Source organism: Equus przewalskii, chromosome 4 (genome assembly GCF_037783145.1).
Source record: "Equus przewalskii isolate Varuska chromosome 4, EquPr2, whole genome shotgun sequence".
NCBI classification, from domain to species: Eukaryota; Metazoa; Chordata; class Mammalia; order Perissodactyla; family Equidae; genus Equus; species Equus przewalskii.
Window position 1 is genome coordinate 19,768,212 of NC_091834.1, and position 24,243 is coordinate 19,792,454.

Consider the following 24,243-nt stretch of genomic DNA (forward strand, 5'->3'; position numbering starts at 1 on the left):
TCAGTCCTTATGCTTCATTGTCTTCGTTAAAAGAAATAATTTTACCTGCTGCTTGGGCACCCACAGCCTTGTCTTCTATAGGCACTTGACCCTGGGTGATGATAGGTGATAATTTAAGTGATGTTCTGTCACTGAATGTCATGAATTACCACCAACCAGGGAGTCCATCTTCTTTTTACATGTATAAAAGGACAGACTGTGGAAGCTGAGACCTCTGGGGAAGCTCATTCTCTGTATGCCAAGCAGCAGGCGGTGTGCCCGAGGTCACTATGGGTCTTCAGAGCCAGGAAGCCCGGGGGCAAATCCAACGAAGAGCAGAAGAGAGTGAGGGCAGGCAGGGGCCCTTGAGGCATCTCTGCATGTTTTTTCACCAGGCTTGACCACGATGACACAATACAAGAGGACTGTACTTCCCCGTGGATTTCCAAATCTGACCAGTGGCAGCCTGAGTGTCCTGGATCCCTGAGTTCTAACAGAGAGTGAAGTGAAACTACAGTGCAGTTTCCAGAAAGTGGAATATAATGGATAAGGGAGATAACCACAGAGGTCAGAATCAGGGACCAATCGAAAAACTTATACCAAGCTGATAGCAGGAAGATCTCACTCTGTCTTGTCCACCTGCATGGGTGACTGGGATGTGCTTCTCTTCTCTCACTTCTCTGAATGGGTGTTTTAAATTAGTTATTCTCTTCCTTCCCACCCATTTTATATTGGATATGTTGGAGGCACATAAACTGTCTCGACCACAGGGACCCTGGACGTGATATAAGCTTCTACACATCACCTATGATTCTGAACTTCAACCTGGATGCAGTAACTGGATGAGAGTTTGAGGCTGTATTACATAAGGAAGAGAAGGAGCACATTACCTGTAGAGCTTATTAATGTGATGGGTTTGAACTGATGCTGACTAGTGAAAGGGATGATCTGTAGAAGATAAAGACATGGTCCACTCAATACCCATCCCAAGGCCATATCCCTTATTTACCTCTTTTTCTCTATTAATGAGAATCGAAAATGAATGCATCGATTTCGACCCTTCATTGTAGTGTCAGGTGGTCTTGTGACATTATTCGATTGGATATAATATAAAAGTCTGGTACAGAGTTTTCCTTTTCATCCTTTTTCTGAATGAAAGGGAAACTCAATGCCTAGAAGTACAGCCACCAACTGCAACTGTGAGGACAAAAGCTGCACAAAGGAGGGTGGAGCAAAAAAGGACAAGTGGCCGAGGTAACAACAGCATTGTGGAGCCACCGCACTAGCTCTGACCTGACCTCTGCTGGACGTGAGGGAGAACAGAAACCACTGAGTCAGGGTTCTCTAACTTGCAGCAGAACCAAGTCATAACTGACACACATCTTCAGACTTATCAGCTGTGTAAACCTGGGGAAGTTACATAATTATTGTGACTCATTTCTAGCATATATGAAATGAGAATAATAATAATAAATCACAGCGTTGGGCAAATTAAATATGAAAATCTATGTGAAGGATTTCAAACAAAATCTTTCACACAATAAACACTCAGTAAATAACTATCATCAGCAACAGCAGCAGCATTATTATATGAGGAAAAGTTCAATCTGACTACTACTCAAAAAAATGAAAACATAGTATGGGAAACTTTTTCCATATTATAATATTTCAAAATACATCACAATTTTAAAAAAAGATATCAGGGGCCAGCCGGGTGGTGTAGCAGTTAACTTTGCACACTCCACTTCGGCGGCCTGGGGTTCACTGGTTCAGATGCCGGGCGTGGATCTAGCCCCACTTGTCAAGCCATGCTGTGGCAGCCGTCCCACATAGAAAATAGAGGAATATGAGTATGGATGTTAGCTCAGGGCCAATCTTCCTCAAAAAAATAAATAAATAAATAATTTTTAAAAAAAGAGAGGGTGCGGTGAAATATGTACTCTGACATATCATTGGTGGGACTATATATTGGTACAATTCTTTAAGAAAGAAATTTTGTAGTTGGTCCAGAGGATTAGAAATATCCAAACCCAATAATTCTACTTCTGGGTACTAAGCGTAGAGAAGACTTAAAAATACCAGAAAATACCAAGAAGATGTTAGCTCAAATGCTACATATAACCGTGAAAACTGGAAACAACAGAAATGTCCAGCAATTAGAAATGCTTAACCATATTATAGTAATTTTGCTGAAATGTATCAAATGGTATAGTCAATAAAATTCTGTTAATGAGGTAAATAAAATAGCATGGAAAATATATCATAATATTAAGGGAAATATTGGCTGCATAATGGTACATCTAGCATGAATAAAAAATTCACTCAAAAGTAGGAAATTTACCAAAATGTTAACATTGCTGATATCTAGGTTATGAAACTATAAGTGGTATTTTCCCCCTACTTCTAATTTCCTCTATTTTACAAATTTCCTCTAATGAATACGCTATCAATTAGGATGGTTTTACCTGCAAGTAACAGAAAACCTAACTTGGTTCAACAAAAGGAACTTTCTTATCTCACAGAACTGGGAAGTCCGGGGCAGGCTGGGATTCAGATGCAATAGGGCAATGATTCAACATCATTATCGGGGCCCCAGTTCTTTTGAGCTCTCCACTCTGTGTCCTCAGTGTGGGCTTCATCCTCATGGTTTCAACAAAACAGCTGCCAGAAAAAAGCCACATGCTCACTAGCTAAAAAGAATCATTCTCTGGAGTAAACAAACCTGGTACTCTGTTAGAAAGAAGGGAGAAGCGAATTGATATTGGAGAGATAAGCAATGATGTCTTCTCCAAATTGTTACTATTTTAATTTTTCAAAGTACATTTATTGCCTCCAAGATTTTGAAAGTAACTCATTTCATTGTAGAAAATTTGGAAAACAGAGGGTATCAAAAAAAGCTCACATGTGATCATATTACATGAAACAATGATTGTTAACATTTTGGTTCATTTGTTTGAAAAATCTAAACAGTACAGATACCAACACTACATCACATTGTACCATATGGAAATAACATAATTTATTCAACCAATTCCCTCTTATAGGTCATTTATGTTCATTTCATTTTCATTATATTTAATGCAGCAATTAATACCATTGGATGTAATATTTCACTGGATTTCTGATTCACTTTCTTAGGATAGTTTCCTTTAAGTGAAATTACTTGACCAAACTTATTAAGGTTCTTTTTACATATTGTCAAATGAATACATATTACACATTTATAATGGGAAAATAAATCTAATTAATAAAATACAAAATGGGAATAATATTTGCCCTGAAAACTTCACAGGTCCATGTAAACATCAGATCCTAAATTTTTTTTAAAATGTCCTGTTAAAATTAAGGCATTATAAAAATGTAAGATATTATTTTGATGCAAACAGAAATAATAAACACTTGAAACTGCCTTATGACAGTAATCTCTCTGAGGGATTAGTTTATAATTTTTATCATACATATTGTCATCACTTTAAACAACTTTCAACATTCCATGTCCTGTTAATATAATAGAAGCAAATTTTATCTTAGTTATTGAAGTACTGATAATCATGGGGCATTCATAATCTATTAATTAATTTAAGAAATTATTAAGCACATAACTACGTGCTATGAAGAAGACCAGGAAACTAGAAATACCCTAGTATTAACTGAATGTGGACGTCAGAAACACAATCAATTAAAATAAATGTGATAAGTGATAAAATAGGGCAAAGAACATTTCACTATGGGAACCAACAGAAAATAGTAATTAATATTTTACTTTCATCTTCTATTTTGTCCTCTGCTTCTAACGTCTGGCCTTGTCCTCCCTCTGCAGTTGGTGTAATCTCACTTCCAGCCTGCCTTCATGAGCTACATTTCATTCCTTACTACAATCACTCTCCTACTCTTGTCTGTCTACCCTCACCCCAGACCACCCATCTCTTCCTCATTAGATTCTCATCTCCAACACCTGTCATCACCATTCTAACTCTGCCTCTGCTTTGCCAGGCTGGCTAGCTAGTGAGCTGATACTGTGCATTCCTCAGAAAAATATCTCCTAAGTGAAATTCCTCAGCATTTTTAAATGATAGGAAAAAGTAATCCAAACTTACAGAGCACAAAGGAAAGAACAGGTATTTCGATTCATCTCATTATACAATTCAGACTTGTGGAAAACTTTAGGAGGTCACACTGCTTTTGGAGATGGAGACGTAGCAGGTCTTCAACTAGTTACAGAAAACGTGCTAGAAGAGCAACTAACCCAAACAGTACAATGGCAGTTATGTTACTCACTAGAGGAAAGAAGGCTCTAGAAAAAACTCTAAAAGCCAAATGAAAACAATTACGTCTTGGTTATGAAAGTCTAAAGAGATGTTTTTAAGAAACATCACCAGGGCTAAAAAATAAATATCATTTCTTTTCCCTTTGTATTTGTGTGAGAATTCCTGGATAGTATTTGTCCATAGGATGATGAAATGAAAGGCTAGTTTATTAACTGGCTAATTTTAGAAAGCCTAATAGATTCTAGGTATAAGCAAACTTTTTTCCTGTCGATTTTTGCACAGTTATATCTAGATCCAACCTATGGATATTTGCCATTTACAAATGTTTATGTCCTAAGAAAGGAAATATGAAGAGACACGTTCAACAGAAAATGTCCAAGAGAGTATAAAGTGAATAAAAATGTATATACAACAATAATTAGAAAATTGAGAAACTACTAATTTTGTAAGTTACTCATGTGTTTTCCTGGTACTTAAATCCTTAAATTTTTGGTAATTTTTCATATTCAAATATAGCATCTCAGTGTGAGAGAGTGTAAGTATTAGGTTGTAGTGGCAGTAGTATCTGTCACATAATACTTTAATAGTGAAGGAAATAAAATAAAAGTGGCGATGATTGTTTGATTCTTTCCCCTGGAGGTGTTGTCACGGAAAGAAATTGCTGAATTTCTCTTTCTTTCCACATGGTGAAAGTTCAAATGTTAATTTAGGAACATACAATGATTACTCCATTCTAAAACGTCACAAAGGTAATTTAAAGGACTTTAAATCGTAAAGTTTATGACGGCCACATTGAACTATATTAGAAACTCATGATGTTTCTGGAACTAGGTCTTGCACTAAAGTGGTTAAAAATCTCAAAAATAAGACTCAGAGGCTTTTGAAAAAGTGACTTTGGACTATGAAAGGTCAAACTAGAAGAACTAAAATTTCATAAAATTAAATCAAAGGAATGAAATAAGCTGAAATTAAAATGACTGTGGAAGAATACAGTAAAGATAGAATGGGCTATCTTGTAAAAATTCTGAAAGACCTTTTGTGCTAACCCGATAAAGTGTATTTGAAACTATTTTTAAAAAGCAGTGATCCAAGAGAGATTTTGTAGTAGTATGGGGGTCTGGCATCAATGAATAAAGATTGCTGGATGTTCCATTCATAAAGCATTTGGACATACAATGTTTCAATTAAAATGATGACACCATTATTTGTAAAATCTAAGATATTTAATTTTTGCATAATAGTGATTTATTGTATAGTAATATTTCAAAAATATACTTTCATGTTTAATAAACCACCAAAGGACTCAAAAGAATGGCCTACAAGCATGTTTTTGCTCCATACACCAGGCTGCTATTGCATGGAAGGCAGTGAATTCCATCACGTGGATTATAAGATCCAGGGCTGCAGATCACTGTGAATAAAGAATAATCTAATAAGTAACAGTTTCCTCAAATGCCCTGTCAGTTAGTTTTACATAGAGGATAAATTCTCAAAGAAGATTCATTTTTATTTATTATTTTTTTAAGTCGTCGTAAAATACATATGATATAAAATTTACCATTTTTAAGTGTACAGCTCAGTAGTGTTAAATATATTTACATTACTGTACTACTAATCTCCAGAACTTTTCATCTGGGAAAAGTTACAACTCTATCCCCATTAAACACATCCCCATTTCCCCCTCCCCAACCCTTGGCTGCTACCATTCTACTATTTGTTTCTATGAGTTTGACTACTCTAAACACTTCATTTAAGTGAAACATTTTAACTTTTCACTCTGATCCTGGCTTAGACCAAGACTGCAACCTAAAATAGTTTTACTGATCAAATAATGTTGAGTTTAGAAGGCTGGCAGAAGCTTCAGGAGGTGAAGACCATAGGTGGAACCAAATGTGACTATCAGATGGTCCATAATTACCATGCCTTAGATGAATAAAGATAACCCCAAATATGGGAAGGAGTTGCAGCTTATTTCTAATAATCTCCTGATTTCCAGTCCTATTTCTATCACTTGTCAAATGTGTAATATTGGAAAAATTTAACTAACTTAACCTAACTCAGTTTGATTATCCTTAACATAAGGATAATGTATGTGATGAATATGTTACTACAGCTACCTCTCCATGACAGAAAGGAAAGAAAGATAGAAAGAAACCAAGGTCAAATACATTCTCTGTCATTGGTTAACCTTGGGATCCTGGGTAAAGCAGTCAATTCTCTCTTAGTTCTAGTTTTCTCATTTATAAAACAGATACAATAACAACCAAGTCCATACTATTATTATGTGGACTAAAATCAGATGACTTGGATGAAAAAGCATCCAGAGTGTTTATCACAAGCACTCAACAATTAACCCTGTGCACTGTGGGAACACTGTCTCTACCCACTTCTTCCATTTGGGGCAGGGCATGAAGGTCACGTGATGCCACCAAGGCCTGTACTTGGGCCAAGGTCTCTGATTATCCTGCTCCTCCTTTTCCTACTGCACACAGTCAGCCAAGGATTCACAAAGATGTTAATAGCACATCTAAGGCATGGTTATTATGGGCCATCAAAGAAGATTATTTTTTCTAGCACCATGATTCAATAATACATGTTGCTGTTTGGATTTGGATCACATTATATTATTTAATTTCATATCATTCTTTTTAAAATATATTTTTTCAAACTGGGGAATATTTTAACTGTTACTAAGAGAAAATATTTTCCATTCTAATTTCCACAGAGTTCCTCAAGTTTTAATAGGCATTTTGGGGAATAATGTTTTAGATAGAAAAAAATATTGCTTAAACAAAGTAAAATAGATTTATTTGCTATAGTTATAAACAAGAGTGTCTGAAGTGGCAATATATGTAGCAAAATTCTAACGATGTAATATAATGTTTCTCAAAGTTGTGTGATCATGGTACACTTTCTCTCAAAACACATATTACTATTTCTTGAAGCACAAATATGGAAATGCTGTGCAAAGGTACTGAAAGTGTTAAATCATTACACATGGAAAAGAGAAATCTGAAGGCAGTCTTTCCACACACGCTTTATGTTGAGTGTCTCAAACAGAACTGATCCTGGAATAAAATCATCTAAACCCAAGTTTAAATAAATATTATCTTCCAATAAATATTCTCAGAATTACCAAACTTTCATAATACAGCATGTGTTATACCACAGAGTCCTTATCTTTAGCGCTCTCTCCTAGGATATCTCTTAAAATATGTTATTCTCTTTTAAGTAGAATTTTTAAAAATGATAAAATTCTATTTAAATTTCAAGTACAAGATTAGCAAAGGTATCTTCCAGGGTTGACTCTCACTGAGTAGAACGTCTCCCACCTACAGTTATGAGAGCAGCCTGATTACATCTTGATTATTTCAATAAGAGGAGGAAAAAGCATTGGTGACTGATCAGTACTGACACATAAAGAAATGATAAGTACAGGAAAAAACATTCACGAATTCTGGATAAGGAATAATTTTTCAAAAAGGGAAACGACTAACAATAACAGAAGACTTTTGTATATTTTTGGCATTAAAATTAAGAACAATAAAAATCATAAAAGTAAAATAGTCAAGCAACAAAACTGGGAACCAGTTGCAGCTATATAACCAACAGAGGACTGTTTTTCAGAATATACAAGCAATTCATATAAATCAAGGAGAAAAGGACAAAAAACTAATTTAAAAATAGACACAAAACAGAAAACACAAATGTTCAACTAATGTCATTTTTATTGAGCCACAAAAAAAGTGCTCAAATAAACATCAAACTGCAATACATTGAGAGCGACTTCAGCAAGATGGCAAACTAGGAGGTTCTAGGCTTCCCCCCTTCCCCTATGGAAACCTTAAACAAACAACTAGAGACAGGCTAAAATAACTTTGTAGGAGCTCTAGAAATCAGCCAAAGATCAACAACAACCATATCAACACCCAATCGAGGAAAAGTCATGTTCAAAGTGCAGGAAATTTGTGGCATTTTCATTTGTCCTTTCACCAGCCCTTCTCCAATGCAGAGCCATGTGCACACGGGAAACAGCAGCCTAGTGCTCAGTTCACACCAAGAACCAGAGAGAGCAGAGCAGACTCAATTGGTACCAGTCTGACAGTCACCTACGGGATTGGTCTCTGTGTTACAGATGTCAGAGCTAGTTCAAACCTCAGCCCAGGGAATGCCTTGGGCACATTCCTGAAAACACAAGGTGATTACAGACCCACAGATGCCTGGGGCAAGAGATTAGTGATTGAGGAATACAATAGAACACCTAACGACTACAGAAGAAGCAGTGTGAGACTCGTAGGGAAATTAAGACTTTTAATGCAGCCAAGTACACAGAGGAATCAGAAAAAAATGCAAATCAAGATCCAAACATATGAAAAGGTGTTTAACATTAGTAATCATTAGACAAATGTAAACAAAACTAAATGAGATATCACTTGACACTCACTTCACACTTATAACAAATCTGTATCATCCATCTGGTACTTAACACATTCAGTTACTGATTACAAGTTATACGTTCATATGTGTCAGATTTATATCCAATTAGATTATACATTCCTTGAAAGCCAAAATGGGCTATGTTTTTGATAATTCCCTGTCACATAACTTAGAACCATGTTTGATAGTGGATAATATAATAAATTCTTATCTAATGTTAAAATAAAACACTGAAAAAACTAGGAATAGAATGCAAGTTGCTCAACCTGATAGAGAGCCTTCAGGAAAACCCACAGCCATAATCATACTCAATGGTAAAAGACTGAAAACTTTTCCTCTAAGATCAGAAACAAGATAAGGATGACTACTACCTTTGCTTCTACTTAACACAATATTGGAAATCTTACCCAGAGCAATTCAGGCAGAAAAAGAAAATAAACTCAAATTGGAAAGAAAAATTAATGTTATCCCTGTCCACAGACGGTATGATCCTATTGGTAGAAAACCCTAAAGATTCCACAAAAAACCTATCTCACCTAATAAACAATTTCAGCAAAATTACAGCATACAAAATTGGCATACAAAAATCAGTTGTGTTTCTATACACTAAAATAATCTGAAAAGAAAGTTAAGAAAACAGTTCTATTTCAATAGCATCAAAAATATACTACTTAGGAATAAACTTAACTAAGGAGGTGAAATACTTGTAAACTGAAAACTACTAAAAATTGCTAAAAGAAATCAAAGAAGACACAAATAAAGGAAAGATATCCCATGTTCATGGACTGGAATATTTAATATTGTTAAGATGTCAATACAACTGCAAACTACATATTCTATGCGATCTCTATCAAATCCTTGCGACATTGTTTCCAGAAATAGAAAAACCCACCCTAAAATTGATTTGAAATCTCAAGGGACTCAGAACAGCCAAAACAATTTTGAAAAAGAACAAAGTTGGAAATCTCATTCTTCCTGATTTAAATACTACAAAGCTACAGTAATGAAAATCGTGTGGCACTGGCATAAAGACAGAGTTACAGACAAATGGAATAGAATAGAGAGCCTAGAAATAAATTCTCAAATGACTTTTTTAAAAGGTAACAAGATCACTCAATGAGGAAAGGACAGTCTTTTCAACACATGGTGCTGGGGAAAGTGGATATCCACATGCAAATGAATGAGACTGGACTCTTACCTTACACCATATACAAAAATTAACTCAAAATGGATAAAAAACCTAAATGTAAGAGCTAAAACTGTAAAACTCTTGAAAGAAAACATAGGAAACCTGCTTCATGACATTATATTTTGCAGATTTTTATATATGACACCAAAAATGTAAGGACAAAAGACAAACAGATATATTGGACTACATCGAAATTAAAAACTTTTGTGCATCAAAGAACGTTATGAACAAAGTGAACAGACAACTCAAAGAATGGGAGAAAATATTTGCAAAGCATATGTTAGATAAGGGGATTGATATCCAAAATATATAAAGAACTATAACTCAACAACAACAAAAATTAAACAACCCAATTAAAAAAACAGGAAAAGGCTTTGAGTAGCCATTTCTCCAAAGAATACATACAGATAACCAATAAGTACATGAAAAGATATTCAACATCATTAACCGTTAAGAAATTGCAAGTCAAAACTACATTGAGATACCACTTCACAAACCTTAGGAGACACTGCTAGGATGCGGAGAAACTGTAAGCCTTGTGCTTTGTTGGTGGGAATATGAATGGTGCAGCCTCTATGGAAAACAACATAGTAGTTCCTCTAAAAGTTAAAAATAGAACCACCATATCATCCAGCAATTCCACTTCTGGTTATATGTTATGGACTGAATGTGTGTGCCTTCTAAAATTCCTATGTTAAAGATCTAACTCCCAGTGCGACTGAATTTGGAGATGGGGTCTCTTAGGAAGTAATTAAGGTTAAACGAAGTCATAAGGGTAGGACCCTGATCCCATAGTTTTAGTGACCTTATGAGAGGAGACAACAGAGTGCTTGCTCTCTCACATTCTGCACATATGAACCAAGGAAAGACCATGTGAGGACATAGTGAGAAGGTTGCTCAGTAGGCCACCTGTAAGCCAACAAAACACTCACTAGAAACTGAATCAGCCAAAACTTTGAACTTGGCTATCTAGCATCCAGAATTGTGAAAAAAAAAATTTCTGCTGTTTAAGCCATCCAGTCTATGGGATTTTGTTGTGGCAGCCCAATTTGACTAATACAATATTTATCTAAAAGAACTGAAAGCAAGATCTTTAAGAGATATTTGTACATCCACGTTTGCACACGATATAACACGGTTGCTAAGTGAAATAAGCCAATCACAAAAAGGTAAATACTGTATGATTCCATTTATATGAGGTATCCAGAGGAATCAAATTTATAGAGACAGAAAGAAGAATGGTGGTTGTCAGGGGTTGAAAGGAGGGGAGAATGGGAAATTATTGTTTAATAGTTATAGAATTTCAGTTTGGGAAGATGAAAAAATTCTGGAGATGAATAATGCTGATGGTTACACAACACTGTAAATGTACTTAATGCCACCAAATTGTACATTTAAAATACGCTTAAAATGTTAAATCTTATATTATGTATATTTTACCACAATAAAAAAATGACATTATATATACTCATCAGATTGCAAATATTTAAAGTGTGATTATGATAAGAACTGGCATAGATATGGGAACTACATAATTTCTTCTACTTTGCTGTTGTAAAAATGTGAATTAATACACCAAATTTAGAAAACAATCTGACATATTTTAATGAATTGCATATCTTTTGGTCCAATATTAGGTAAAGATCTTGAAGAATCTTGGATACTAGGACATATAAACCAAAATGTTCATAACAGCATTGTTTGTCAAAGTAAAAAAAAACTGAGAGGCAGGAAGCAATTTTAGCCAACAATAAAACAGATATATACCCCTTTATTTATTTATGTGATAGAATATTATACAAAAATGAAAAATTTTAAAAAGTGTTATAACCACAAAAATACAAATGAATCTCACAAATACAGTCTACAATAACGTAAATCAGTTAAAATAATCTATCATTAGACAGATTTTCGGACTTGATTTTTAAAAATCCAACTATGCTATTAATGTAAAAATGTAAATTTTAACCACATTATTCCAAACGTGCAATGCACTCACAAATAAAATCTCAACCATAATTTATGTAACTTAACAAACCAATTTAAAACTGACATCTTGTAAAAATAATAAAGAACATACTTTATGGTCTCTAGACATCAAGACATTTAATAATATCACACACTATTTGACAGCATTGAAGAGGTAGCAAAGTCAGGCAGATAGTGAAGGCATGTTAACTCTTGAAAGAAGGGAACTGTACTGGGTAAAATTATAGTTATATATTTCTGCAGTGGGCACTCACCAGTCCATGTGGCCCATCAGTGGCTAAAACTGAAGCAGAAATTTATAGTCTTATTGGTTACAGAAAGTATGGAAAGCAATGGGAGAAATTCAAAGAAACATTTAGAAACTAAAGTGGGAGCCCTAAAATCTGCATGTAACCTCCACTCAGCTCATTTGCTGATGTGTGACATTCACATGTGTCAATAATATTGCAAGAAGCTCAGCAAAAAGCACGAGTTGGAAGGTTGAACAAACTGAGAAGATGCTGCCTAAGTTGGGGGAGACAGGGTTTAGATTTCTAATCAAGCATATTATTAGAACATAAGTCAAGACTCTCTAGAGGAAAAAAAACAGAAAAATCTACACGCACAATCCACAAAGTTAATACATCATAAAAATTATTAGACTGTTGAAGAAAAGTGACTCCTAGTTAAAAGAAAAAAAATCAATAAAAACAGATCCAAAACAAGACAGATGCTGTAACTAGCAGATAAAGACTTTAAAGCAGCTAGCATAAATGTATTCAAGGACCTAAAGGAATAAATTAACATAATAAGTAAGCATATTGGAAAAATTATCAGAGAAATGGAAACATAAAATGAAAACACTAGATCCAAAAACTAAAATATTTGAAGTAAAAAAAAATAACTGGATGTGTTTAACAGCAGAATAAAAACAAATGTAGAATATATCAGTAAATATGAACGCATACCTACAGAAATTGTCCATCCTGTAGAAGAGGAACAAGACTTCCAAAAAATGAATAGAGAGTGACATTAGCAAATGTACTGGCAGTTATAAAGGCTGTACCAACCAAAGAAACACGAAATAGTCAAGGAAAACCTCTCATAATTAACTTTGAAAGACCTCTGGTAAACAATCAACATATAGTAAATAGTAATACGGCAGAAACAAGTCCTTTCTTGTCAGTAATTACTTTTAATGTAAATGAATTAAATTCCACAATCAGAAGACAGAACACAGAGATTGGGAGAATGAATAAATAAAACATGACACAACTATATGCAATCTGGAAAAGACTCACTTTAGATCAAAAGAAACAAACATGTTGAAAGCAAAACAATGGAAAAACATATTCCATGAAAATAGTAACCAAAAGAGAGAGGTGACAATGCTAATGTCAGTCTAAGTAGACTTTAAGGCAAAAACTGTTGTAAGAGACAAAGAAGGAAACTACATGTTCATAAAAGGGTCAATTCACCAAGAAGACAATCATAAAAATGTACACACCAAAAAAACAGGTACAGAAAAGATATAAAGCAAACATTGCTGCAATTGAGGGAGAAACAGATAGCTCCATAGTAATAACTGGAGATTTCGTTACCTCACTTTCAATAATGGATAGAGTTACTAGACAGAAGATCGAAAAGGAAATAAAGGACTTAACAACAATATAAGCCAACTAAAGCTAGATTGAAAAGGAAATAAAGGACTTAACAACAATATAAGCCAACTAAAGCTAACAGACATATATAGAACACATCACACACAGCAATAAAATAACCATTTTTCTTAAGTACACGTGGAATATTTTCTAGGATAGACAATATTTTAGGCCACAAGACAAATCTTAATACATTTAAAAAGACTGACATCGTACAAATCATCTGCAATCACAATAGAATGAAGCTAGAAATTAGTAAAATAAGGATAAGTGGAAAGTCGACAAATAGGCAGAAAATAAAACAACACACTCTTAAAAGACCAAATGGGATAAAGAAGACATCAAAAGGGGAAATGGAAAACATACTGAGATGAATAAAAATGAGAATACAACACACTAAACAATATAAACTTAAGTGAAAGCAGAGGGATATGTGTTATCAGAAAATATCTATATTAAAAAAGATATTAATAATATAACTTTACACCTTAAGTAACAAGAAAAGAGCCAACTAAATATAGCAGAAGGAAAGAAGTAAACCAGGATTAAAGTAGATATTAATGACACAGAGAATAGAAAAATAGAGGAAAAAATCAAGGAAAACAAAAGTTGATTTTTGTAAAAACCAACAAAGTTGACAAACTTTTAGCTAGACTGAAAAAAAGAGAGAGGACTCAAATTACTAGAATCAGAAAGAAAGATGGGACATCACTACCAAATTTACAGAAACCAAAACGTTATAAGTGAATAATAAGAACAATCACATAATAAATTAGGTAAGCTAGAAGGGATGGAAAATACCTGGAAACACTCATATTACAAAAAACAAGTGAAGAAGAAATAGAAAATCTGAAGATCCCTATAACAAGTAAAGATATTGAATCAATAATATAAAACCTCCTAATAAAAACTCAGATTAGATGGTTTCACTGGTGAATTCTACCACAAAGTTAAAGAAGAATTAAACCAATTCTTCTCAGACTCTTCCAAAAACAGAAGGAATACTTCCTAATCAGTCTATGAGGTCAGCATTACCCTGACACCACAGCCAGATAAAGACATCACATGACAAGGAAACTAAATATCAATATCTCATATGAATAGAGCTGCAAAAATCCTCAACAAAATACTAATAAATCACTTTTGGCACCGTATTAAAGAATTACACACCATGACCAAGTTGGATTTATCCCAGGAATAAAAAGGTGGTTAAACATACAAAAACCAATGAAAGTTATACACCACACAAACAGAAGAAAAAAATATATACATAATCACCTCAATTGCTGCAGAAAAAGCATTTGACAAAATCCAAAACTCTGTCATCACAAAAACACTCAACAAACTTGGAATGGAATGAAACTTTTTCAACGTGATAAAGGGCTTTTATGAGAAACCCAAAGTTAACATCATCCTCAACGGTGAAAGATTGAAAGCTTTAACCCTAAGATCATGAACAAGGCAAGGGTGTCCACTTTTGGCAATGCACTGGAAATTCTAGACAGAGAAATTAGGCAAGAAAAGAACAAAAGGCATCTGAATTGTAAGAGAAGGAGTAAAACTATCTAATTGTAGATGATATGATTGTGTGTGTGTTTACAGACATACACGGTGGGTGGGAAGAAAGAGACAGAGACAAACCTGAGAATACACACACACACAGAAACACACACACACACACACACAAACATTACTAGAGATAGTAAAGGAATTCAGCAAAGTTGCAGGATACAAGATCAACACACAAAAATCAGTTTATGTGTCTATACACTAACAGTGAAAAATTCCAAAAGGAAACTAGGAAAACAATTACATTTACATGATAATCCAAAAAAAATCTAGATGTAAATTTAACCAAGGAGGTAAAAGATTTGTGCAATGAAAATTACAAAACATTGCTGTTATAAAGAAAAGAAGCCTTACATGAACTGAAAGACATCTTATTTTCAAGAACTGGAAGCCTTAGTATCACTAAGATTATAATACAATCCAAAGCAATCTACAGATTCAATGCAATCTGTATTAAAATTCAACTAACTTGTTTTGAAGAGATGGAAAGATGATCCTCAAATTCACGTGTAATCGCAATGTGCCTCAAACACACAATACAGTCTTAAAAAAATGAAAAAAGTTAGATGGCTCACACTTCTAAATTTAAAAACTCCCTACAGTTACAATAATCAAAACAGTGTGGTACTATCATCAGGAGAGAAATATACACTAATTGAACAGAACTGGGAGTGCAGAAATAACCTGATAAATCCATGGTCAATTGATTTTCAACAAGGATAACAAGATCACGCAACGTGGAAAGCACAGTGTCTTTAGCAAATGGTGCTGGGACAACTGTACAGCCATACGCCAAAGAATGCAATTGGACCCCTACTTCACACTGTTTTAAAAACTTAGCTTAAAACGCATCAACGACCTCTGAAAAAAAGCAAAGGGATAAAATTTTCATGAATTGGATTTCACAATGGCTTTTTGGATATGATCCCAAAAGAATGAGCAATAGAAGAGAAAAATGTATGGACTTCATAAAAATTTAAAACTTCTGTGTACAAATAGACACTACTGAGAAAGTGAAAAAACTACCTGAGAATAAATGAAAATATTTGCAAATCATGTATGTGCTAATGGTCTAGTATAAAGAATATCTAAATAGCCCTTACAAATTTACAACAAAAAGACAAAAACAAAATTTAAAAAATGGACAGAGGACTTGCACAGACTTTTCTCCAGAGAAGAGACACAAATGGCCACCAAGTACAGGAAAAATTGCTCAACATCATTGTCATTTGGGAAATTCAAATCAACATCAAATGAGACCATTTCACACACACTAGGATGGGTATAATTTTTTTAAAAGGAAAATAACATGTTGTTGAGGAGAAATAGATATCCTTGTACATTATTAAACTGTAAAATGGTGCAGCCACTGTGATAAACAGTTTGACATATTGAAAAAGTTAAACACAGAATTGCCATCTAATCCAGAAATTCCAATCTTGGTATATAACCAAAAGATCGGCAAATGGGTACTCAAGCGGATACTTTTCCATGAATGTTCACAGAAGCAGTATTGACAACAACCAAAATGTGGAAACCGCCCAAACGTCCATCAGTGGACGAATGGATAAACAAATTGATATATACACACAATAGAATATAATTCAACCATAAAAAGGAATGATATACTGATTCATGCTACAATATGGTTGAACCTAGAAACATTATGCTAAGTGAAGGAAGCCAGACATTAAACGACACATACTGTATGTTTTCATTTATATGAAATATCCAGAATTAGTAAATCCATAGAGACAGAAAGCAGACTGGTACTTGTCAGGGGCTGAGGGTAGAGAAGAATGGGCACTAACTGTTTAAGTTCAGACTTTCTTTTTGAGGTGATTAAAATGTTTGGGAACTAGACAGAGGTGGTGGTTGCACAACACTATGTTCTAAATCCCACTGAACTATTCACTTTAAAATGGTTTTATGTTATATGAATTTTACTTTAATAAAAAACATGAATAGAGCTTCATTTGACCCATGGACCAATAAAAATTGGTATAACACACGTGTAATTAATAACCAAAAAGGGGAGATAGAGAGAATGATGCAGAAAATAATAAATGACGAAAAAGTCTTGCATTTAACAAAAGATATAAATGCATAGACCAAGAAACTCAGCAATATCCAAAAAGAAGTCTACAAAAACTCCACCCCTAGGCACAACAGAGTCAAAGTGCTATAAAACCAAAATAAGGAGAATCTCAAAGCTAGAGAGAAAAAAATAACATATTACATGCATCACGGGTGGGAGAGGGGAGAACTACATGAGTAGCAGCTCGCTTCTCATTAAAAACAATAAATGCTAGAAGACACTGGAATATTACTTAGTGCTAGAAAGAAATGAACTATCAAGTGATAAAAAGATATGGAGGAAATTTAAATGCATATTACTAAATGAAAGAAGCCAATCTGTAAAGGCTATATACTATATGATTCCAAACACACGACATTCCAGAAAAGGCAAAAATACGGAGACATTAAAAAGATGAGTAATTAGGGGCTAGGGAAGGATGAATAGGTGGAGAACAGAGAATTTTTAGGGGAGTGAAGCTACTCTGTATGATACTATAATGGAGGATATACGTCATTATACATTTGTCCAAAACCCATAAAATGTACAACATCAAGAGTGAACCCTAATGTAAACTGTGGACTTTGGGTGATAATGATGTGTCAATGTAGGTTCATCAATTGTAACAAATGTACCACTCTGTTGAGAGAGGGTGATAATGGTGGAGGATATGCATGAGTGGTAGCAGGGAGTAAATGAGAAATGTCTGTACCTTCCACTCAATTTTGCTTTGAATCTAAAACTGCTCTAAAAAATAAAGTTTATTGAAAAAAACCCAAAAGGTAAAAAAAGACATTTTGTAATAAAAATTAGAAACATTGTGTACAGTAACTCTATACTCTAAGTAAGGCTAAAAGAAGTTTATTAGCCTGAAGAGAGCTATCACTAGATAGAATAAATGAGCTGATTTACCATTTTTCCTGAGACAATCAAAAAACAATAATAACTACACAACTACATGGAAAAAATGGTTTTCAAGAATCTGTACATCAAACCACAAGGGACAGTGATCCTTTAGAGACAGGAAACAAAATACATGAGCTCTACAATTGCCATAGCTTACTGTCTTCAGCAAGTTTCCAAATTATAGCACAGGGAACTGAAGTGGAGCTCATCAAAGTCCCTGAATTGAAGAGACAACAGGTGTCCAAGAAGATCAAAGCAATTAACATTCTTAGGACTGTGTACCAGAAAGGGATAAACAGAGAGACAGAAAATTCTGAAGATGAGTAGAATATCTCATTTGAATATACAACAGAAATCAGCATATGTGTTTGAGGAAACTACCTGAATCTGGGGAAAGGACCATCGATTTTGACAGCATTAGAGGAAAGAGTGCTTGGAAATTACTCAGGCTAAGGAAGGTTGTCTGTTCCCAACAACCAAAATGGAAAATTCTTAATTCACAAGGCAATGGATAGAGTACTTCAGAAGTTAGTGGGAAATAATTAGCTCTAGACTGAATAGTGAACCAGAACCACATATCAAATTAGAAAAGTAAGACATGAAATGATCAAATTGTTTCCAAGTAAGGTATTAATTGCATCTGAAAAAAGACCACAAAATTTGTAGGAATATAAAAATATGCAATGCCAAAAATGTAAAATTCCCAATGTTTGGAATCTATACAAAAATTACCAGGCATGAAAAGAAGCAGGAAAAAACATAATCCATAACAAAGAGGATGATAAAACAATCAAAACTAAACTAGAAACAAGGAGGTGAAATACTTATACACTGAAAACTACAAAACATTGCTGAAAGAAACTACAGCAGACCTAAATAAACAGAAAGTCATTTTGTGTTCATGGGTAGGAAGACTTAATATTTTTAAGATATTAATACTACCCAAAGAAATCTAGAGATTCAGTTCAATCCCTATGAAAATTCCAAAAACCTTTTTTGAAGAAATGGAAAAGCCAATCCTCAAATTGATACTAAAAGGCAGGCGGCCATGAATAGCCAAAACATAATCTTGTAAAAGAAGAACAAAGCCAGAGGGTTCATACTTTCCAATTTCAAAACTTAGTAGAGAGCTCCAGTAATCAAAACAGACATATCCACCAACGGAAAAGAAAGAAACCCATACATTTATGACCAACTGATTACTGATAAGGATGCCAAGCCCATTCAACGTGGAAAGAATAGTCTCTTCAATAAATGATGCTCAGAAAACTGAATTTCCAGATGCAGAAGAATGAAGCTGGATCCCTACCTCACATACATACAAATATTAACTCAGAATGGATTTATGACCTAAATGTAAGAGCCAAAAATTCCTAGAAGAAAACATAGGGCTAAATCTTTATGACTTTGGATATTGCAATGGATGTTTAGATATGGAAACAAAAGAAAAAATAAACTGGACTTCATTAAAATTAAAAACTTTTGTACATCAAAAAACATCATGAACACTGACTGTCAAATGGTTAAATAGAAATGTTATTAGGGTCTATTTCCAACTGGCACAATTTGTAAGCACTAATCATAAGAAAGCTGGAATGATTATATTAATATCCAATAAAGTGAACGTCAATGCAAGAAATATTATCAGGAACAAGGAGGTATATTACATGATGAAGAATCAAGTCATCCAAAAAAATAGCAACTGTAAATGCCTAATTACCTAATTACTGAGTTTCAAAAGACTTGGAAGAAAGAAAAGGAGAAATAGTCCAATCCACTATCATAGTTGTAAACTTTAGCATTTCACTCTTACAAATTGATATAACCAGTGGAAACTAAAATGGTAGGGATATAGAAGACAACTTCTACAACCTAAAGTGTCGGAATAAACTTATTATTCAGAAAGACATAGAACATTCAACAGGATGAGCCATATCCTGAGCCATAAAACACTTATCAAAATAACTAAAAGGACTGAAGTAATATAGAATATGTTTTCTGAACAGAAAAATATTTACTTGGAAATCAACAACCAAAAGATATATTGGAAATGACCTGATATATGGGAATTAAACAAAATACTACTAAATAAGCCCTGGGCCAAATGAAATTACAAAGAAAATCAGAAAATACTTTGGACTGATTGAAAACTTAAAAAATAAATAAAATTAGTAGGATGCAGGCAAAGCAATGTAAGAGAGACATATAGCTTTAAATATGTATATAAAAAAAGAGAAAGGCATGAAATCAATGTTTTATACTGCTCTCTTTAGAAACTAAAGAAAGAAGAATGCATTAAATTTCAGATAAGAAAGCAAAGAAAGGTAAAAGCAAAAATTAATGAAATAGAAATCAGACAAATTAAAGAAAATCAATAAGCTTGAAAAGACTAATAAAACTGATGAATCTCCAGCTAGAGCTAACAAACTAAAAAAAAATAAGAAAGAGTGGAGATGAAAGAGTAATATTAGGAATGAGTGAGGAAACATCATTACAGATTCTATGACATTAGAGAGAAAGTAAGATAACACTGTGATAAATTTCATGATTTAGAGAAAATGGACAAACATCCTGAGCATATAAATTATAAAAATGGACACAGAAAACCTAAAAAGCCCTTTATCAATTAACTGTTTTGAATTAAAATCCTTCCCACAGGGAGCTACAGTTCTCCTGTGGTGGTCTAATTCACAAATGCCCATTCAGCACACCAATTATGTCAAAAATGAAATAACTATCAGAGGACTCTAAAACAGCAAAGGAAATCAGGTGAATTTAGGAAGGCAGTTAAAAGAAACACCTCACACAGAGACAAGCATTCTGTTTAATTTTCTGTCTCAGCTTTACCACGACGGTAGATTGACTGGCAGAGTAGCACTACACAGGCGGATAAAACTTTGATGAAAATCCTGCCATACTTCTGACCAATGGAACCAAGGAATGAAGCCCAGGTAGATCACAGTGTGAGGAGGAAGTCTCAGAGGGGAGAGATGCTAAGAAAGGTTCCCTTAATTCTGTGTTTGAGCCTGCACAAGACTCAGCAAAACTCTGTACCACACATACACCAGATAGATCCAAGCCAATATACAAGGCTTGGGGAACTAAACTGAGATTTGAAATGATCTAAGTTGCAGCCTAAGTTCTGAACATACCAGTATAGCAAAGTCTTTGAAAATTGAACTGGATTTGAATCTAACTAGCTGGATTTCCTGTGAAAACAAAAACATCAACCTTCTCTAGATAATTATAACAGAATCCAGAGGATACACAACATAACATTCATATAAGGTATAATTAAAACTAAGTCAACATCTCAAACCCAGGATCCATTAACAAGGAAAAACACAAATAAATGCTAACCTCAAGATGGAGATGTTTAAATTATCAGACAACAGTCTCAGATAGATCAATAAATTAAACAACCTGAGGAATACAAAGAAAATGTTTGAAAAACAATGAAATGAAAAGGAACAAAGCCTTGGGCACCTGTATTACAGCATCAATAGGTATAACATATGGGTATCACTGTCAGTATAGAAGGGGAATTCAAAAATAAGACAAGTAATAGATGATCCAGCAATATATAAAAATGATACTACATCATTTGGTGAAAGACATAAGTTTACAGATTCAAGGTTCTCAGAGAACCTCAAACACCAAAATCAAAACATTTTTTCAGCTGGACAAAAATGAAAAATTATGTACAAGGAAACAATAATTCAAATGACTGTAGATTCCTAATCAGAATCCATGGAGGTCAGAAGACAGTAGACCACTTTTAAGGGCGGAAAAAAAAGTTTCCAATCGAGAATTCTGTACTCAGAGAAAATGTCCATCAAGAAATGAAGAACAGACATATATAGATAAAGAAGAGTCATCTCTGGATACAGAAAAAGTAAGAGAATCTGACACCAGCATCTCTTCTCTATGAGAATTGCTAAAAGAAATTCTTTCAAATGACACAATATAAAAGGAAGAGGAAATCTTGGATTTTGATGAACAGAAAATCATTAGCAATGGAAAACATCTGAACAAATACAAAAAACTAGTTTTCCCTCAAGTTATTTAAAATATGTGAGGTTCTTAAAAGCAAAAATTGCAATAGTCTTTGGAGAAATTTTCAGTGTACATATATATGCAATATATATGAACACTAGGACATAAAGAGCAGTGAGAGGGTAGCTGGATAAAGGGATCTCAAGGATTAGAAGGATTCTACATTTTATGTGAAGTTGTGCAATATTAACTTTTAGTAGACAATGAAATTGTAAGTTTGTATACTCTTTAGACTACCAAAAACTTTAAGAAATTATAGTCAAAAAGAAAATTAAACCAATTAAATATAGCTAAAATGCAATTAAATATATTAAACTACTGTTACGTACCACATAACAACGTTTTGGTCAATGATGGACCACATATGGGACGGTGGTCCCATAAGATTAATATCATATAACCTAGGTGATTATTAGGCTATATCATCTTGATTTGTGTAAGTACACTCTATGACGTCTGCACAATGACAAAATCACCTAATGATGCATTTCTCAGAACGTATCCTTGTCATTAAGTGACACATAATTGTATAATACTTAAAATATACAAATAATATAAAAAAGGCAACACAAGGGGATCAAAAACAGAGGAGATAGAAAACAAAGAATAAAATGATGTAAATACTTTAATTGACAGGCAGGCATTGAAAGACCAGATTAAAAAAAAAATACAACTATAAGTAGCCTATAATAGATATACAGATAGGGTGAAAGCAAATGGCAAAGAAAAAAAAGACTTATCATGCAAACAGTAAAGATAAAAATGCTGGAACTGCTATACAAATATGAGATGAAATAAAATTCAAGCAAAAGGGCTATTCAGAGGTAAAGAAGGACATTTAATAATGTCCTTATATAATGGACAATTCATCAGGAAGACATAAATACTGAAATCTTTAAGTGCCTATTAACAGTCTCAAAATGTAAGAAGCAAAAACTAACAGAAATAAAGAGTTGAACAGATCATTTTACAGTCTGGAAATAAATAGATCTTAAAGTATTAACCATGTGATCTACTTACATTTTTCAAACACTACATCCAGTAACTGCAAAACACCCATTTTTTAAATTGGATATGGTACCTCCATCAACAATAGGCCATATGACAAGCCATAAATCCACATTAATTAATTAAAATACTCTTTAAGCATACAATAATTAAATTAAGTATCAAGAACAATAACATATTTAGAAAAACTTCAAATATCTACAAATACTTTGAATTTAATGGCAATGAAGATATGACATTAATACTCATGGAATGAATTTAAAGCAGTGCTTAGAAGAAATTTTTATCATTGAATACAAATAGCTTTTACTAGAAAAAAATTAAAATCTAGAATTAATGTCCTCATAGAAAATTCCAAGGAATCTACAAAAAATTCTCCTAAAATATGTGAGGTTAGCAATGTTATCAGGAGGCTTGGCCAGTGAAAAAAGGCAATCATATTTCTAAATACTAGCAATGAACAACTGGGATCCAAAATTAAAACCACAATACCACCTATAACAGCTCCTCAAAAGTGAAATAACTAGAGATGAATCTAACAAACGTATATAAGATCTGCATGATAACTACAAACCACTGATTAAAGAAATTAAAAAAAAAAACTAAATAGATGGACAGACATACTACACGTTCACAGATTTGGAAGATTCAATATTGGAAAGGTATCAAAACTCCCCAAATCCTAAATTGATCTACACATTTAACACAACTGCTATCAAAATCCCACAAGCATATTTTTGTTGGTGGTGGTAAACACAGACAAGCTGATTCAAAATGTTATATGGAAAAGTAAATGAACTAGACTAACTAAAACAGCTTTGTAAGAGAAGAATAAAGGGAGAAATCACACTACCCAATTTTAGGACTTACTAGCTACAGTAATGAAGCAGTGTTTTAGTAAAGAATAGACATATAAATCAAAGAAATTGCTCCCCTGGTTAATTCCATCAAATACTGAAGGATTAAATAATATCAATCTTACAGAAACTCTTTTGGAAAATAAAGTAGGTAGGAACAATGCCTAATTCATTTTATGGTGCCAACATGATTGTATTCCAAAAACATGGCAAAGATATTATAAAAAAAATATAGCTGAATCCTCCTCTTGAAAAAGTGTAAATATTA

General features: G+C 33.6%; 1 protein-coding gene across 2 annotated transcripts in view; it reads right to left on the bottom strand.

Annotated features, from left to right (window-relative positions):
- Nucleotides 1–2,761: 2,761 nt before the first annotated feature.
- Nucleotides 2,762–24,243, bottom strand: part of ZPBP (zona pellucida binding protein) — a 134,637-nt gene continuing 113,155 nt past the window's right edge. The window contains exon 7 of one of the 2 annotated variants that reach the window (XM_070615574.1): nucleotides 2,762–5,658. In XM_070615574.1, coding sequence (XP_070471675.1) covers nucleotides 5,656–5,658 — 3 coding nt within the window. In that variant the 3' untranslated portion in view covers nucleotides 2,762–5,655. The remainder of the gene's footprint in view (nucleotides 5,659–24,243) is intronic. The other variant, XM_070615573.1, reaches the window with a different exon arrangement.